Source organism: Eupeodes corollae, chromosome 2 (assembly GCF_945859685.1).
Source record: "Eupeodes corollae chromosome 2, idEupCoro1.1, whole genome shotgun sequence".
Classification (NCBI taxonomy): Eukaryota; Metazoa; Arthropoda; class Insecta; order Diptera; family Syrphidae; genus Eupeodes; species Eupeodes corollae.
In genome coordinates, this window is record NC_079148.1 from 133,787,423 (window position 1) to 133,801,317 (window position 13,895).

The 13,895-nt window shown below is 34.1% G+C and overlaps 1 protein-coding gene across 1 annotated transcript in view; it reads right to left on the reverse strand.

Annotated features, from left to right (window-relative positions):
- Positions 1–4,877: 4,877 nt before the first annotated feature.
- LOC129945463 (uncharacterized) overlaps positions 4,878–13,895 on the reverse strand; it is a 47,665-nt gene continuing 38,647 nt past the window's right edge. Inside the window, exons 2-4 of the mRNA XM_056055230.1 lie at positions 7,077–7,233; positions 6,862–6,983; positions 4,878–6,787 (exon numbers count right to left, since the gene is read on the reverse strand). Of these exons, the coding sequence (XP_055911205.1) occupies positions 5,765–6,787; positions 6,862–6,983; positions 7,077–7,233 (1,302 nt within the window). The 3' untranslated portion in view covers positions 4,878–5,764. The remainder of the gene's footprint in view (positions 6,788–6,861; positions 6,984–7,076; positions 7,234–13,895) is intronic.

Sequence of the window (13,895 nt, forward strand, 5' to 3'; positions counted from 1 at the left end):
CTTATAAACTGCTCTTTCTTTAAGCTAAGAATGAAATTGAGTAACAAATCCCTCTCTCGAGGGACCAAAGTGTCCAGAAGCATTGACTATGACAAAAGCGGAGAAAGCACCTTGGGTCGTTCTGAGAGAAAAGTTCTTCGTGTGATATACGGATCCCTATTCATAAAAAGGGAAGTTGAGGAGAAGATGGAATGACGTGTTGTACAGGCTGTAAACGTATACTTAGCCAGAAGAGTAAAAGTACAATGCTCAAACCAGTTCTCCGGCCCGGAAAGCCTTCGAATCCACACCCACAGGGCAGCGCAGTAGAGGAAGACTGTGGATCATGTGGCCCGGAAAGTGACTTAAACCAACTTGGAGAGTGAAACTGGAGACATCTAGCTAGGGACCGAGCTAGATGTCTCCAGATAAGTTTGTTGGGTGAGGCTCTAGTTCACACAGGACTGTAGCGCCACCTTAAGTAAGTAGTGTCTAGGTGGATTCCAAGCATGCAATTTTAAATTTAAATCATAAAATAGCAGCTGTTTGGCAATTTGTGTAAGCATTTTGAAATTCTCTCTCCCCCTCTTTTAATCAAGATACTTAATGTGCAAAAAGCAAAAATACGTACTATGTTTTGGTGTTATATAGCTCAAGCTCTTTGATTCTAAATCGATCCATCCAAAATTCACCAAATTTGAAAATCAACAATTTTCTGAAAACTAAAAGAGATATAATGTCAAACTATTTTACAAATATATTTTTGATATTCAGACACCGTGTTTTCACTGCAATTCCATCCCCAGTGTGTTTTAAACACAAACATAACTAGTACTGAAATTCCTAAAATTGTACCAATAATTTAGTACCGTAGTGTTTCATATTTGCAATTTTTCTCTTAGGTGAAAGAGAATATGTTTTAGTCAAGAGCATTCATCAATAAGATTGGTATAAATACACATATTTGAAGCCTTCTTATTATACACATAATAACCAAAGATCCGTACAATAATTTTAATAACAGAATTACAGTCGAATTCCCGTAAGTGTTACGATGTATTCTATATGAAATATTTCATATAACTCCAAAAATTATACTATAGAAAATTTTAGTTGGTGTACTACATTTTTTAAAATAATGTCCAAATAGTTAGGGATCTACTCTTAACATGAAAATCAATGTAAGTGATTGTGTTTCATTTTTTGAATGGAACATGCTGAAACTATAAATTTCGTACACAACATTTTTATATCTCTATGAATCCCATTTTCCTTGTATAAGGGAACCTCTATTATTAAGTTTCCATTGGAAGTTATTGCAATTGATCTGATTTATCAAATTAAATGGGGGCAATACCATTCTAATAAATTTAGTCATGCAAATAATAATACTCGTATCAAAGATGTGCAGAAAAGACTTTCAAAATTGTTGTTTTTATTATGGCCCTTAAAATAATTGGCACCCGTGGTGTGGTAATTGCGAATGAAAACTGATAAATTAAAAACAAATAAAGAGGTTAAAATGGGGAAAAATAAACATAATAACTGTCGACTATGAATAATAACCTTTTGATACCTTGAACAAATTTGGTAAAAATCAAATATTACAGAAAAAGTGCCGTACTTTGAAATTTTGCAACATTTTGAAGTAACTTAAACAAATAAACGTTTTTATGGTAAAGTTTTCTTTATTACTATAAAAGTTAGTCATTCATGTAAAAAAAAAACAACAAATTGGAAGAACTTAGAAATAAACCCTAAATAAAGAAAAAATAGACAAAAACTTCATAACTCGACATTTAAATTTTTTTTTAAACTAGTAATTGTTTCTTCAATAATAGGTATTGCCTCCACGAACATCTAATAAAGCTTTAATTTGTCTGGACATAATCTTTATCCAAGGATAAGGTTTGTTACGATGGTACCGTCCAAATTTTCCCATTCCTCGACTTAGGCAGATTTCAGCCCATTGAGTGTTTCTGGAAGGTTGGGTCGCCTCCCTATCATTTTTTTCAGTAGATCTAAAACGAGTTCGATGGGATTCATATCCGGGCTCTTCGCAGGCTAAGCCCTTACATCGATATCCACTTCTTGTAAGTAGTCAGTAACGCACCTAGCATTGTCCCGCATTAGCAATGACGGAACCTCCCCAGAAATTTCCGAGTTGGGCAACCGCTTCCGAAGAATATATTTTACCTCATCGTATCCACATTCTGCTACGTCCAACTGGTGAGCGAATACAAAACCTGGACTCATCAGTGAAAAGAACCTTACCCCAGTCGGCCGCAATCCAATCACGGTAAAGTTGAGCAAATTCCATCCGACGTCGCTTGTGCTGTAACGTGAGTCTTGGTACACGAGCAGGTCTTCTTGCTCTCAGGTCACTTCTACTAATCGCCTCCTCACCGTTTGAGCATTCACAGGTCTCCCCCTAACGGGTTGAAATCTGTGAGACAGCTCAACCGCTGTTTGGTGACGATCTCGAAGGCTTTGAAGCACCGATCTCTAAGGCAAAAACATAGCGGTATATTGTCAAAATAATAACAACACATCAAAAAGTATGATTGCTCCACTTTTCTTGTAACTAAGTGTTGATTATGTTTTTCACAAAATGTCGGGTTTTCTAGTAGGGAGTTGACAACTTTGAATTTAATTTGTGAACGTACACTTTCAATAATCATTGAACTGTCATTGTTGATTTAACGTCTGGGAAAATGTTCTACCGAAATTCACAATCTTGAAGAGCTTTTACTTAAATTTTCGGTTGTAATCCCTGCCTTAGTAGGCTGACAATACAAAATTTAGTACAATAATTTGAGTCTACATTTTCATTGACTGATATTGTTCGAAATGTCAAAAATATTCTGGTGTCGGTAAAAAAATATCCAAATCAGTCATATCAACAATTAAATATCCTTTATTTTGCTTAAAGATCTTGGCTTGCGCACGTACAACATCAAGTTGACTCAAGAATTTGAACTTGGGACCGTTAGGAGCTACATACATATGTACGTGACTTTCTCCGATTGAAGAAGTTGTCAAGTCGTTATTGGAAAACCTTTTAAGAAACCATCATAACATACCACTAAGACTTAGAAGCTTAAGCTTCAGTTTTTTTTTAAGAAACGTACATATTAAATAAATTTATGAAAATATAAACTATCAGGGTTTTCAATAAGAGCGCTAGAAAAGTTTTTTTTTAATAAAACAAAAACTGTTTTTGATATCAATAAATTCTTTATTCCTGTGAAAGAACGTTTTATGTCATTATGTATTTAACTTGATTTCTTTTGCATGGCCGCTACGTGCACGCTTGCAGAAGTCCAGACGCTGAACCCAATTTTTTAAGGTTTATTAATTGAGCTGGCTTGTTGCCATAGACCATAGACTTGACGTAGCCCCACAAGAAATAGTCGAACGGCGTCAAATCACACGACCGAGGTGGCCAAGCGACTGGATCATTTCGTGAGATAACACTTTCTCCAAACTTGGTTTACAATAAATTGATTGTGACATTCGCTGTGTTGCATGTGACGCCGTCCTGTTGGAACCACATGTTGACAAAGTCCATGTTGTGCCGGTCTTGATTATCACGAAAGAAGTACAGCCCAGTAATTTTTTCGGGATGCAATGTTGACTAATGGAAAACGTGTGAATTGCTGCCTGACCAATACCGCATATTTTGTTTCTTTACGCTAGAAATGAGCCTCATCCCTGAAGTTGATTTTTCGATGAAAATCCGAATCATTTTCAAATTGTTGCTCAGCCCAATTCACGAACATACGACGCTTATGGTGGTCAAGCGGCCTCAGTTCTTGCGTGAATTTACTCTTGTAAAATTCGTCACAACGACGTCACAGAGTTTCCCAACGCTTGAGAACGACGGACGTGTGAGAGACACATTTGGTCTCTCTGCAACTTAAGCCTCAACGTCTGCTTTAGTCTCAACACTACGGGCACTTCTTTGTTTCACTGGCACCGGAACATATTGCACTGTGCCTGTGGATTAAATGCTGCCAGGCCTTGGGCCTTGCGAATCTCCACCGGAAGCTATATTGTGGTACCACGGGAGACAGCAGCCCTGGGTGTTGTTTCTAGTGTTTCATATACACTGGGTGACCTGATTCCACCTGTCTGAAAGGTAGGCCCCCTAGTGGGAGTATTGTGGTGGCTGTTAGATAGGGCTCGCTCCTCAGCAAGGAGTGACTACAAAATTGTACTGGGATAGTACTTGTACAATCCTGGGGTATTGACCATCACTATTTTTGGTTCCGATATTGTGGGTAGGACCACCGTAAAATGAGTCCTAAACGGAAGGTGTTCACGATAAGTTTATTTATAGTATCTGTGCCTTTGGATTAAAACTTGTTCACTAGACGCTCAACTGTTGATCTGCTAGGACGATTATGACGACCATGAATTGGACGTAGCGTTCTTAACGTTGAGGCCATTGAATTTTGGTACTAAATTTAAATAATTTGACTTGTTGTTGGGAAACAGTACTAAAGAAAAATGTCAAAGGAGCTGCAAGGAATATGGCTCTACTATTAAACGCGTCCCTGTTGAAAAACCCTGTTAATGAAACGTTGTTTATTCTTTTTTCACATAAATGCTGTTCGAAAACATCTGAAAAAACTGACTCTTACTATCGTAAAATCTGAAAGTATTTCCTATGTACGATAACCTAAGATTTTGAAAAAAATATCAATTTCGAACAAAATATCGTTGTTTTAAAAACAAGATGTTTTGTTTCAAGTTGTTTACTACAAAAAAGACAGAAAATTGGATCTGCCTGTTATTATTCTGGACCCTATATAATACGGACATCTCACACTTTTACAATTCAAAAGTCTGTCGCACCTTCTCAAGAACAATAAAAAAAAACTTCAAAAACCGTGTTTCGTTTAATGTTTTATTTACATCTAAATTTAACTTTATTTAATAATACACAAATTGGTTTTCTTCGCAACGGATGTCCATTAAACTGGTATAAGATCCGCCAATGGACGTCTATTGGCGAAAAAATTACAAAATTTCTTTTACAGGGTCATGTTAATTTTTGTTAATTATTTTTTGTTTCTTTTTAAGTTATCAGTTTAGTAAAAAATATTTAAGTAAAATTTTAGTACATGAATATTATTAGGAAGGAAATGTATGTTTTGATTGTTGTTTCTTTATTTTTTTTATCGAGAACTTAATTTTTCTTAAATAATTTGATTTTGTTTTTTAAAATGACTTAACAACTATTGATCTGTTAATATGGCAAGATTAATATCAATTAATAGTGTAAGTGCTAAAAAATAATGCTATCTATTTCTAAAAACAAATAAACAAACAATTAAAAAAAAAAATGATGTCATTTTCTTGCATTTAAAATTATTCGGCAGTTACAATTTCAATCTTTTCCATCAGCCGATATTTTGATCGTGATCGTAAACTTAAAGCAAATAAAATATGTATTTGAAAATAAGTTAGAATTATAGCTTATATAAATTAAAAATATATATATTTTCATTTTCTATAGTAACACAGACATTGTTAGGCGAAGGTTTATAATTTTTTTTGTTCGATTTTTTTAATGAAGCTGAGCCCTTAAAATTAAAATAATATCAACAGTTCATAAGTAAAATATTTTTGTTTTTGTTTTTCTCTGATCCACATAGTTGGCTTGGCAGGATGCTTAAAGAATGCCGCCATCTTTGGCTTCAGTCCATTCAAATGAATCAATAAATAGTGAAATAAATGTATAGATTAATTATTAATAATGTTAAGTTAAAGTTAAAAATTACAGGGGTCGTGGGTCGTAAGGTGTGGCATGGAAGCCGACATAACGATTATTTTTTCGGTGAACGAACCCATTTTCGGGCGAAGCATTGTAGTAGATGACGCGTCTTATGCCGAAGGGGTCTATGTAGCCAAAACTTCCGGCTCGTTTTTGTGGAGCTACTTGCTCCTCTTCGTGATACTGCCGGGGCAGGTAGTATTGGAAGCCATTTTTGGTAACGGAAACTCCGTCATACTGAGAATACTGATCGTCATAACCACTGCCAAGGTTATTGTTGTAGACCTGAGGCTGGATCCTCGTGCCATAGGCTGGCCTTCTTCGTTTTGTCGGAGGCAGCAAGTCTGCATAGGGTGTTGAGTAGTCTGTAGATGGTCTCTCGGTAGTCGATGAAGAGTACGAGTTAAAACTATAGGGATCATCGTAGTCATTCGAAGACACTGGAGCTTGTGAGCTGCTTGAAGGCTGCTCAGGAGATTCCGTGGAAGATGGGGAGAAGGGTCTGGGACTCGAGTAGGAGTATCCAGATGGGTAGTTTTCCGTGGATGTATGAGAGTATTCCACTGCGTCATTCTCTGATCTGGGAGATGTTGTTGAAGAGGCGACTGATCCTATTGGTCTGACTCGTCGACTGTTCTCGAATGGTGGCAGGAAAGTGTCAGAGGGAAGTGGGACTCTCTCGGTACTGCTACTTCCCAGAAGGTAGTATGTTTCAGGTACAATATTACTCTCGACGGGTTGAGAATTTGGTCGAATGAACACTTCTGGCTGTGGATAATGATCGTATCCTAGGTATGGAGATGGAGGAATGAGGGCAGCTTGAGAGGGTGTTAAATAGCCCTGAGTGGGAGGAGCTGGAGTTGTTGTCGTTGTGGTCGTGGTCGTTGATGTTGTAGGAGGATAAACGTAGGCAGGTTTTGGTGTAGTTCGAGGAGTTGGAGCTAAATTATTTGAATTATAATTAAGACCCGGATCGACGAGAATTCCAGATTGTGCAGGAACACCTTTAATTGATCGGATAGCATCCTAGAATATATAAAAACATATGTTTGTGAATTAAATGAAAACATTGGTGATGTTCAAATTGTATATGATGTTACCTCAATTGGACGACCTTGTCCAACATAAATAGTCTTAGATTTAAGTATTCGGTAGCCTTTACTATCTGCAATGTAGTCTTTCTGACGAAGATAACCAGCAGCATCGATCCAAGCATCAGTTCCTTTAAAAGAAACAAATTTAAGTAAAAACTTCAAAGAACAAACATATACTTATGTATTTATGTACGAGTAAATAATGGAATGAAGAAAATTACCTATAACTGTTCCATCTTGAAGCCGCTTTTCTTTTCGATATTGCCCATTGTCAGTTTGAAACCGAAAGTATCTTTCTGGTCCTTCGTCGGTTTGTATGTGGTACTGTCCAGTGCCAGGTGTGCCCCATGATGCATCGCCGATCGCTATACTGCACACCTAAAATGAATTTAAGATTATAATAATTTAATGCTAAGAAACAATTTTTTTAATTTTGCAACATTCAAAATACTCTCCTAAATACAAATATGGGTTCCCCTAAAATTCTAAGAAAAACTCTTCTTATAGCACCTTAAAAAAAATAATTTTTTTTGTAAAAATGTAGGGTTTAAAAATAAAAGTTTTAAATTTCTCAAAAGCTAATTGAAAAATTTGTATAAAATTTGTTCCAAATTTTTTTCTTGACTTCACCTGAAGTAATTTTTGTATTGCTCCAAAAGAGTACCCCCATAGAATGGTTATTAAGTTCTCAGAATTTCTCTGGAACTAATGAACCGATTTAAATATTTTTTGAACAAAGTATTTGATGACCAAAAATTTCAACTTTTTGTTTTTGATTTTTAAAAAAATATATTTTTTCCAAAATTGGATACCTTAACAACTCGTCTACATTTTTTAACGAATTAGAAATGTAAAACTCATATTTATAAACACTAAATAATTCAATACCAAACATATGTCTAAACAATAATTGAAAAAATGTGTATACAAAAAATTGACTTGAAAAAAACCTTCTACTGATTTTCGAAAAAAATAAAGCTTTTTTAAGAAACTACATGGCATTAAAATTTTTGAAAATTTAAGTTATTTCGCAGCTTTATTTTTAAATCCTAAAACTATAAACTATCGGTGGCTAATTGTGATCATCTCTTCGAGAAATGGTACTTTCAAAACTGCAAATATCTGGTAATGATTTTTAACAATCTTTATGCGTTGTTGAGCAAGTGAGTTCTGGTTTAAGTAATTACGTATTTCAACTTGTCAAATGTCAAAAGTTGGAAGTTTCAAAAGTGACAGTTGCCCAAATATCGATTTCATATTTAATGTTTTGTTTAAAACTCTACACATTTACAATTTTCTTTTAATAAAACTGGATTTCAATGTTTACTGTTGCCAAAGTCTAAAATAGTTATGGTAATAAAAAGTATCTAAAAAAATATGAATGAATGGTTCCAAAACCATATCGTCCATTATTTATCCAAAACATTGTATTATCATGCCATGTGTTTCAACATTTGGGTATTCTGGAAAAATGTCAGATCGCTTAAAAAATCGAAACGTCAAAAACGCTTAAAACTAACCGACATCTTTTGGACGTCATGACGTTTCTTAATTTAGGCGTTATGTCATTGAAACTTGGTTTTGGTGATATGACATTTGGGCTTTATGATGTTTTCTTAGTGATATTTTTTACTACTTTTCTCTTTTTTGTCTTTATGTCATTTTATGATTTGGGTTTTATATCTTTGGGTAATAAGACATAAGACACGATAGAAATCATAATTATCGTAATGTATTTGTATTTTATTTATTTAAAAATCGCTTACAAGATAGGACAAGAGTCTTATAAAGTGTTACAAGACTTTACATTAATTTCGGAATTCGAATAAAAATTATAAACCTAAGACTTCTATTTACATATTTATATAAAGAAAAGGAAATTAAACATCAATTATTTGGTAATATAAAAGCAAAGGACCCTGTTGAATGAGGGAAATTCAGCTTACTGTATAAATAACAGGATGTTGTGTTTGGATGATTTCCTGCAGGTAACTCAGAGAGCGAAAGTTTATTAAGCTGTCTAGGCTACAACCAGAAATTCGTTCCGCAAAAATGGATATGTGATCATAACGACGTAGATTATGTTATAAGTAACATTCAATTTGCGGCTAGTCACACAGTCTAGTTTACAAAAGATTTCACACCCATACAGCACAATTGGTAGAATAAGGGCCTAATAGCAAGTAGCAGTTTAGTTTTGATCGGGATGAAATTTCGAGTGACTTGAAGAAGAAGGTGGAGACTTCGAATGGTACTAATAAGGTGGTCATCCCAAGTTAGAGTGTGATTGAATACTACTCTTAATTTTCTAGCAGTCCTAACATATTCAATGGTTTCTTCGTCAAGTTGCAACAGGTTTAAACCGTATAGGTCAAAGTTTTTGGGATAGATGGGGGAGGGGTGCTGATTTGACAGGTTAAAAGCAGAGGTTATTCTTTTTTGACCACTGTGAAATGCGGACTAGATCCTCGTTCATTAAAGGTAACGTAAACGTCGACTTATCAGGAATTGCACATCATCAGCACAAAGATGAATTAAACAATGTTTTCCAACTTGTGGTAACTCATTTACGTTGCCTTCCGCTGAGAAACGAAAGAACAAGCTTACAGGACTCTAAAGAAAACCCAAAGATAATTCGCAGCTTTCTACCAAAGTTTAAGTGGTTAACAGTATCAAAAGCCTTTGAATAATCTAACAGTGTTAGCAATGTAACATGATCACTGTCCATTAACACTCTTATTTCATCAGTTACAAAAAGTAAGCTGCGCTTAGGCCGAAAACAAGACTGACAGGTACTTAACAGATTGTTGATTGTAAGATATTTTTGGATCTGCCGCAAAATAGTTTTTTCAAACACCTTCGAAGAAACGGAAGAATGGCAATCGGCCGAAATTCTGCAGAAGTACCTGTTTGCTTTTTGGGTATGATAATAATCTTAGCCTTCTTCCATTCTAAAGGAAACTCCGAAGTAGTCAATATGCTGTTAAATATGTAGGTTATATAGCACAGTATATACGGAAGCAGTAGTCTCAAGAACTTAGGGTTCATTTGGTCTAGCCCAGTAGCATTAGATTTAGTCGATATTATTGCCTCTCCAATGCCTTCCTCTAGTATTCTTATAAACTCAGGGGTGTTGATAGCAGTTGGTTCCTCCTCAGTAAGGTAATAAACGCGTGAAGCAACGTTTAAGGGTATGGACGTAAACTTTTTGTTGCGAACATTACAATCGACGTCACCAACAGGCTTTTTAGATTGTTTGCCAATTCCAATTTTACGCAGGTTTTTCCATAATTTTTTGCCAAAGGTTAAAAAAACAAGTTTATTTTCATAGTAAAGTCTTTTTGCCGTTCTGACCATTATGACAACTTGATTACGCAGTCTGCAATACAATTTGTGGAAGTGCTCCACGTTGCAACGTCTCTATTGACTGTAGGTGGCATCTCGTCGTGATATCAGAGCAGAGATGTCGCTATTCAGCCAAGTTGGACCCTTATGCCTAAAGAGAAGGGTTTTAATAGGAACACGCCTTTTAAAAAGCTGATTGACATTATAACGTAAAAACCTGACTTGATCATTTACATCTTGCATATGATAGTGAGTTCCATTCTACGCAGTCAAAATCAGTCAGATGTGTTTAAGCTTTTGAAGTTTCGGAATTGAAAAAATTGTTGATCAACCTGAAAAACTTAATCCAAACATACAAAAGTAAATCGTGCTTGGAAAAACCAAGTGCTATAAAGCATAACCTTACCAACAAATCTTGTAGCGAACTAGACTCTTTGGTGAATTAGGTAGCAGTGGAGCAGTTAACGGGACTCAGATTCAGCGCCTTAAATACATTAAGGACATTTTCAGCTAAACGCTTATCCAACAGATTGCAGTATATTATAAGAAAATCAGGAACAATGTCCAAAATGCCCAACCCCTATGTCACAAAACCCAAATTCAAATTTAAAAATTCGTTTGGGAAAAATGACAACTAATAATTTGAGCTTTTTTGTATTTAAAATGGAAGTTAAGACATTGGCTTTGGGTTTCTTTGCGATTTTTTTTTATTTTGGGCGAAATAATACTCACACAAATTTTAAGAACTCTATAATTTTGATAAAAGTTATGATAAAAATAATGTTCAAGTTTCAAATATCCACCTTCGTTAAAATATAATCTTTAAACTGTTATGTTCTAAGTCTCTAAAGAAGGAGTTATATTTATGTGAAGATATTTACAACTTATTTCACTGGAAATACACGACGTTAATTACATTCCAAGGAGTTTTAATTAAATAAAGTGGACAACTGGACATATCATAAACCACTGTAGTCGAAATAAAATAAAAATAAATTAGGTGGCGCGACAGTCCGTTGAGAACCAAGGCCTAGTGACTTACAACTCTCAACCATTCCTGTGTACGAGTAATGTTGTCAGGAATGGAGGGGACCTACAGTTTATATGCCGACTCCGAACGGCTAATTTTGAGAAAGCACTTTTTCATGACAATAGTTACTCTTGGAGAATTTGTCAATTCCTCGCAAGAAGCAGTACTCGTGAAAAGACTTTAGATGGCATAGGCAGGGATCAAACCCAAGACCTCTATCATTACAGTCCAACGCACTAATCATCATGCCATGGGTACCACTGTAGTCAAAAACAAAACAAAAAAAAGAGGCTGGGATGCGACCCACACTGATAACCCATCCCGTCTGTCGATTTGTCTTGCCTAAAAGTTTGTACAAGTATCAATTTTTACCAAATTTGCGTACTATTTTTTGTAGATTTTATTTTTTATGAAAAAACGTACTTTTTGAATTTTATATAAAAATTACTGAATATCGAAAACAATATTTTTTTTGTGAAATAAAATAAGTTTAAAGCCAATATTTTTAATTTTTGAAAAGATATTTGAGTCGAAAATCAATTTTTACCAACTTTTGTTAAATTTTTCTAATTTTTTTTTACAAAAATTGTTAATTCGATTTTTTTTCAAAATTTTACTGAATGTTAACAACAGACTTTATTTTTTGAAAGATAAAAGTAGTTTAAAGCCAATATCTACAATTTTTAAAAAGATATTCGAGTCGAAAATAATTTTTTACTAACTTTTATAATTTTTTTTACGTTTTTATTTTTTGTAAGAAAACTGTCAATTCGATTTTTCTCAACACTTTTCAGAATGTTGAAAACAATATTTTCTTATAAGATATAATTAGTTTGAAGCCTTAATTTCAAGTTTTTGAAAAGATATTTGAATCGATATTCAATTTTTACCAACTTTGAGTAATGTTTTTCTTAAATTTTTATTTTTTATAAAAAAAACTGTCAATTCGATGTTCTCAAAATTTTATCAGATGTCAAAAACATTATTCTTCGTTGCACAAAATTGTTTTGGAGATGAAATCATATTTAAGTCGTAAAATTTTGGAGGTGACAAATTTTCTTTTTCAGTTTTTTTGATTTATAAAAAAAAACCGTTAAATGGATTTTTTTTTCAAAAAATAAACTTCTTTGGTATCACATTACAATGTATTATATAAAATTTAATTCAAGTCTCTAGCGTTTTTGGTTCGTAAGATATTTAGGGTTAACCAAAATTTTCACCTTTTTTTCAAACTGCTATGGTAAAAAAACCACCCACGCAATTTTCATGATAGCCCTTTCTGCATCTTTCTGCCTTATTATCTGTATAACAAAATTTATTTGAAGTCGATATCTCTTCTGGTTCTTGAGCTATGGAGGACGAACAAAACGTCGCGAACGTACGGTCGTACGGACGTACGAATGTACGTACACACGCACGCACAGACATCTTTCTAAAAATCTTTTATTTCGACTCTAGGGACCTTGAAACGTCGAGAAATGTCAAAATTTTCAATTTGACAAATCCGACCCATTACAATAACTTCCTATGGGAAGTTAATAATTCAAAATATATAAGGGGTCATATCCATTAACGCAATACGAGAAGTTTCGAATTGACGGGAATTCCTATGAAAAAGCAAACAAATTATCTCCCAGGGGGGGTCTACGACCCTCCTTCCCCCTGGATCCACCATTGTGTCCACCTTCTTTAAAATATAATATTTAAATCGTTACGTTGTGAGTCTCTAAAAATAAATTATATTTATATGAAGGTGTTTACAACTTATTTCACTGGAAATACTCGACGTAGATCCTCATGCTTAGGAATTTTAATTAATTAATACAGAAGTGATGCTTTATATTTATAAACATTGTCATAAACCAAAACCTCTGAAATAAGGTGGACATATCGTTACAAACTGTAGTCAAAAACAATACAAAAATAATTAAATTGGTCTGTAACTTTAAAACAAGCTCAAAACATACTTAAACTTTATATTTAAATCATGAAAAAATTAATGTTTTGTCTGTCTTTTTTATCATCGTCTAGTTTCGAGGGAACTCCAAATAATTCAACGCAACAATTTTATTATTATTGTAGAATTTTTTCCCATGCGAATGTAAATTAAGTCAAAACAAAACATGAAAGTAAAAACAATTGACCATGTGCTTCTGGATTTTTTTTTGTCTAACAATTCAAAAGTTCCCACGATATTGTTTATACAGAAGTCTGATATGTACTTTAATTTGTAACTATCTGAATTTGCATATGTAGCTTGCTAACTCAGGGTTCATTAAATTGTCTAATTCACTTTCATTTGTGTATTTTTTTTTTTGAAATTCAATTACTATTTGTATGAATAATACAACTTCTAAAACATTACCTTAACATGCCTTTGACTGATGGGGCTTTGATTACCATCTCGAATATATTTGAAGGTTAAACCAAAAGTTTTGACTTGAGACAATGCAATCTTTTTGATGCATTTTTCCAAGCATAAACTTGCCTGTTGAATATTCCCATGGTCTCTTAAAAATATTTACAGATAGTACAGAAGTTAAAGCCCATATTACGAGAAGCGAATCGAACGTTCGACTTGAAGCGAACCTTTGAGAAATCCAATATAGAGCAAAACTAAGATGGGTGAATTTCGATTTTCCAAAAAATTTTAAAGTGAATATTG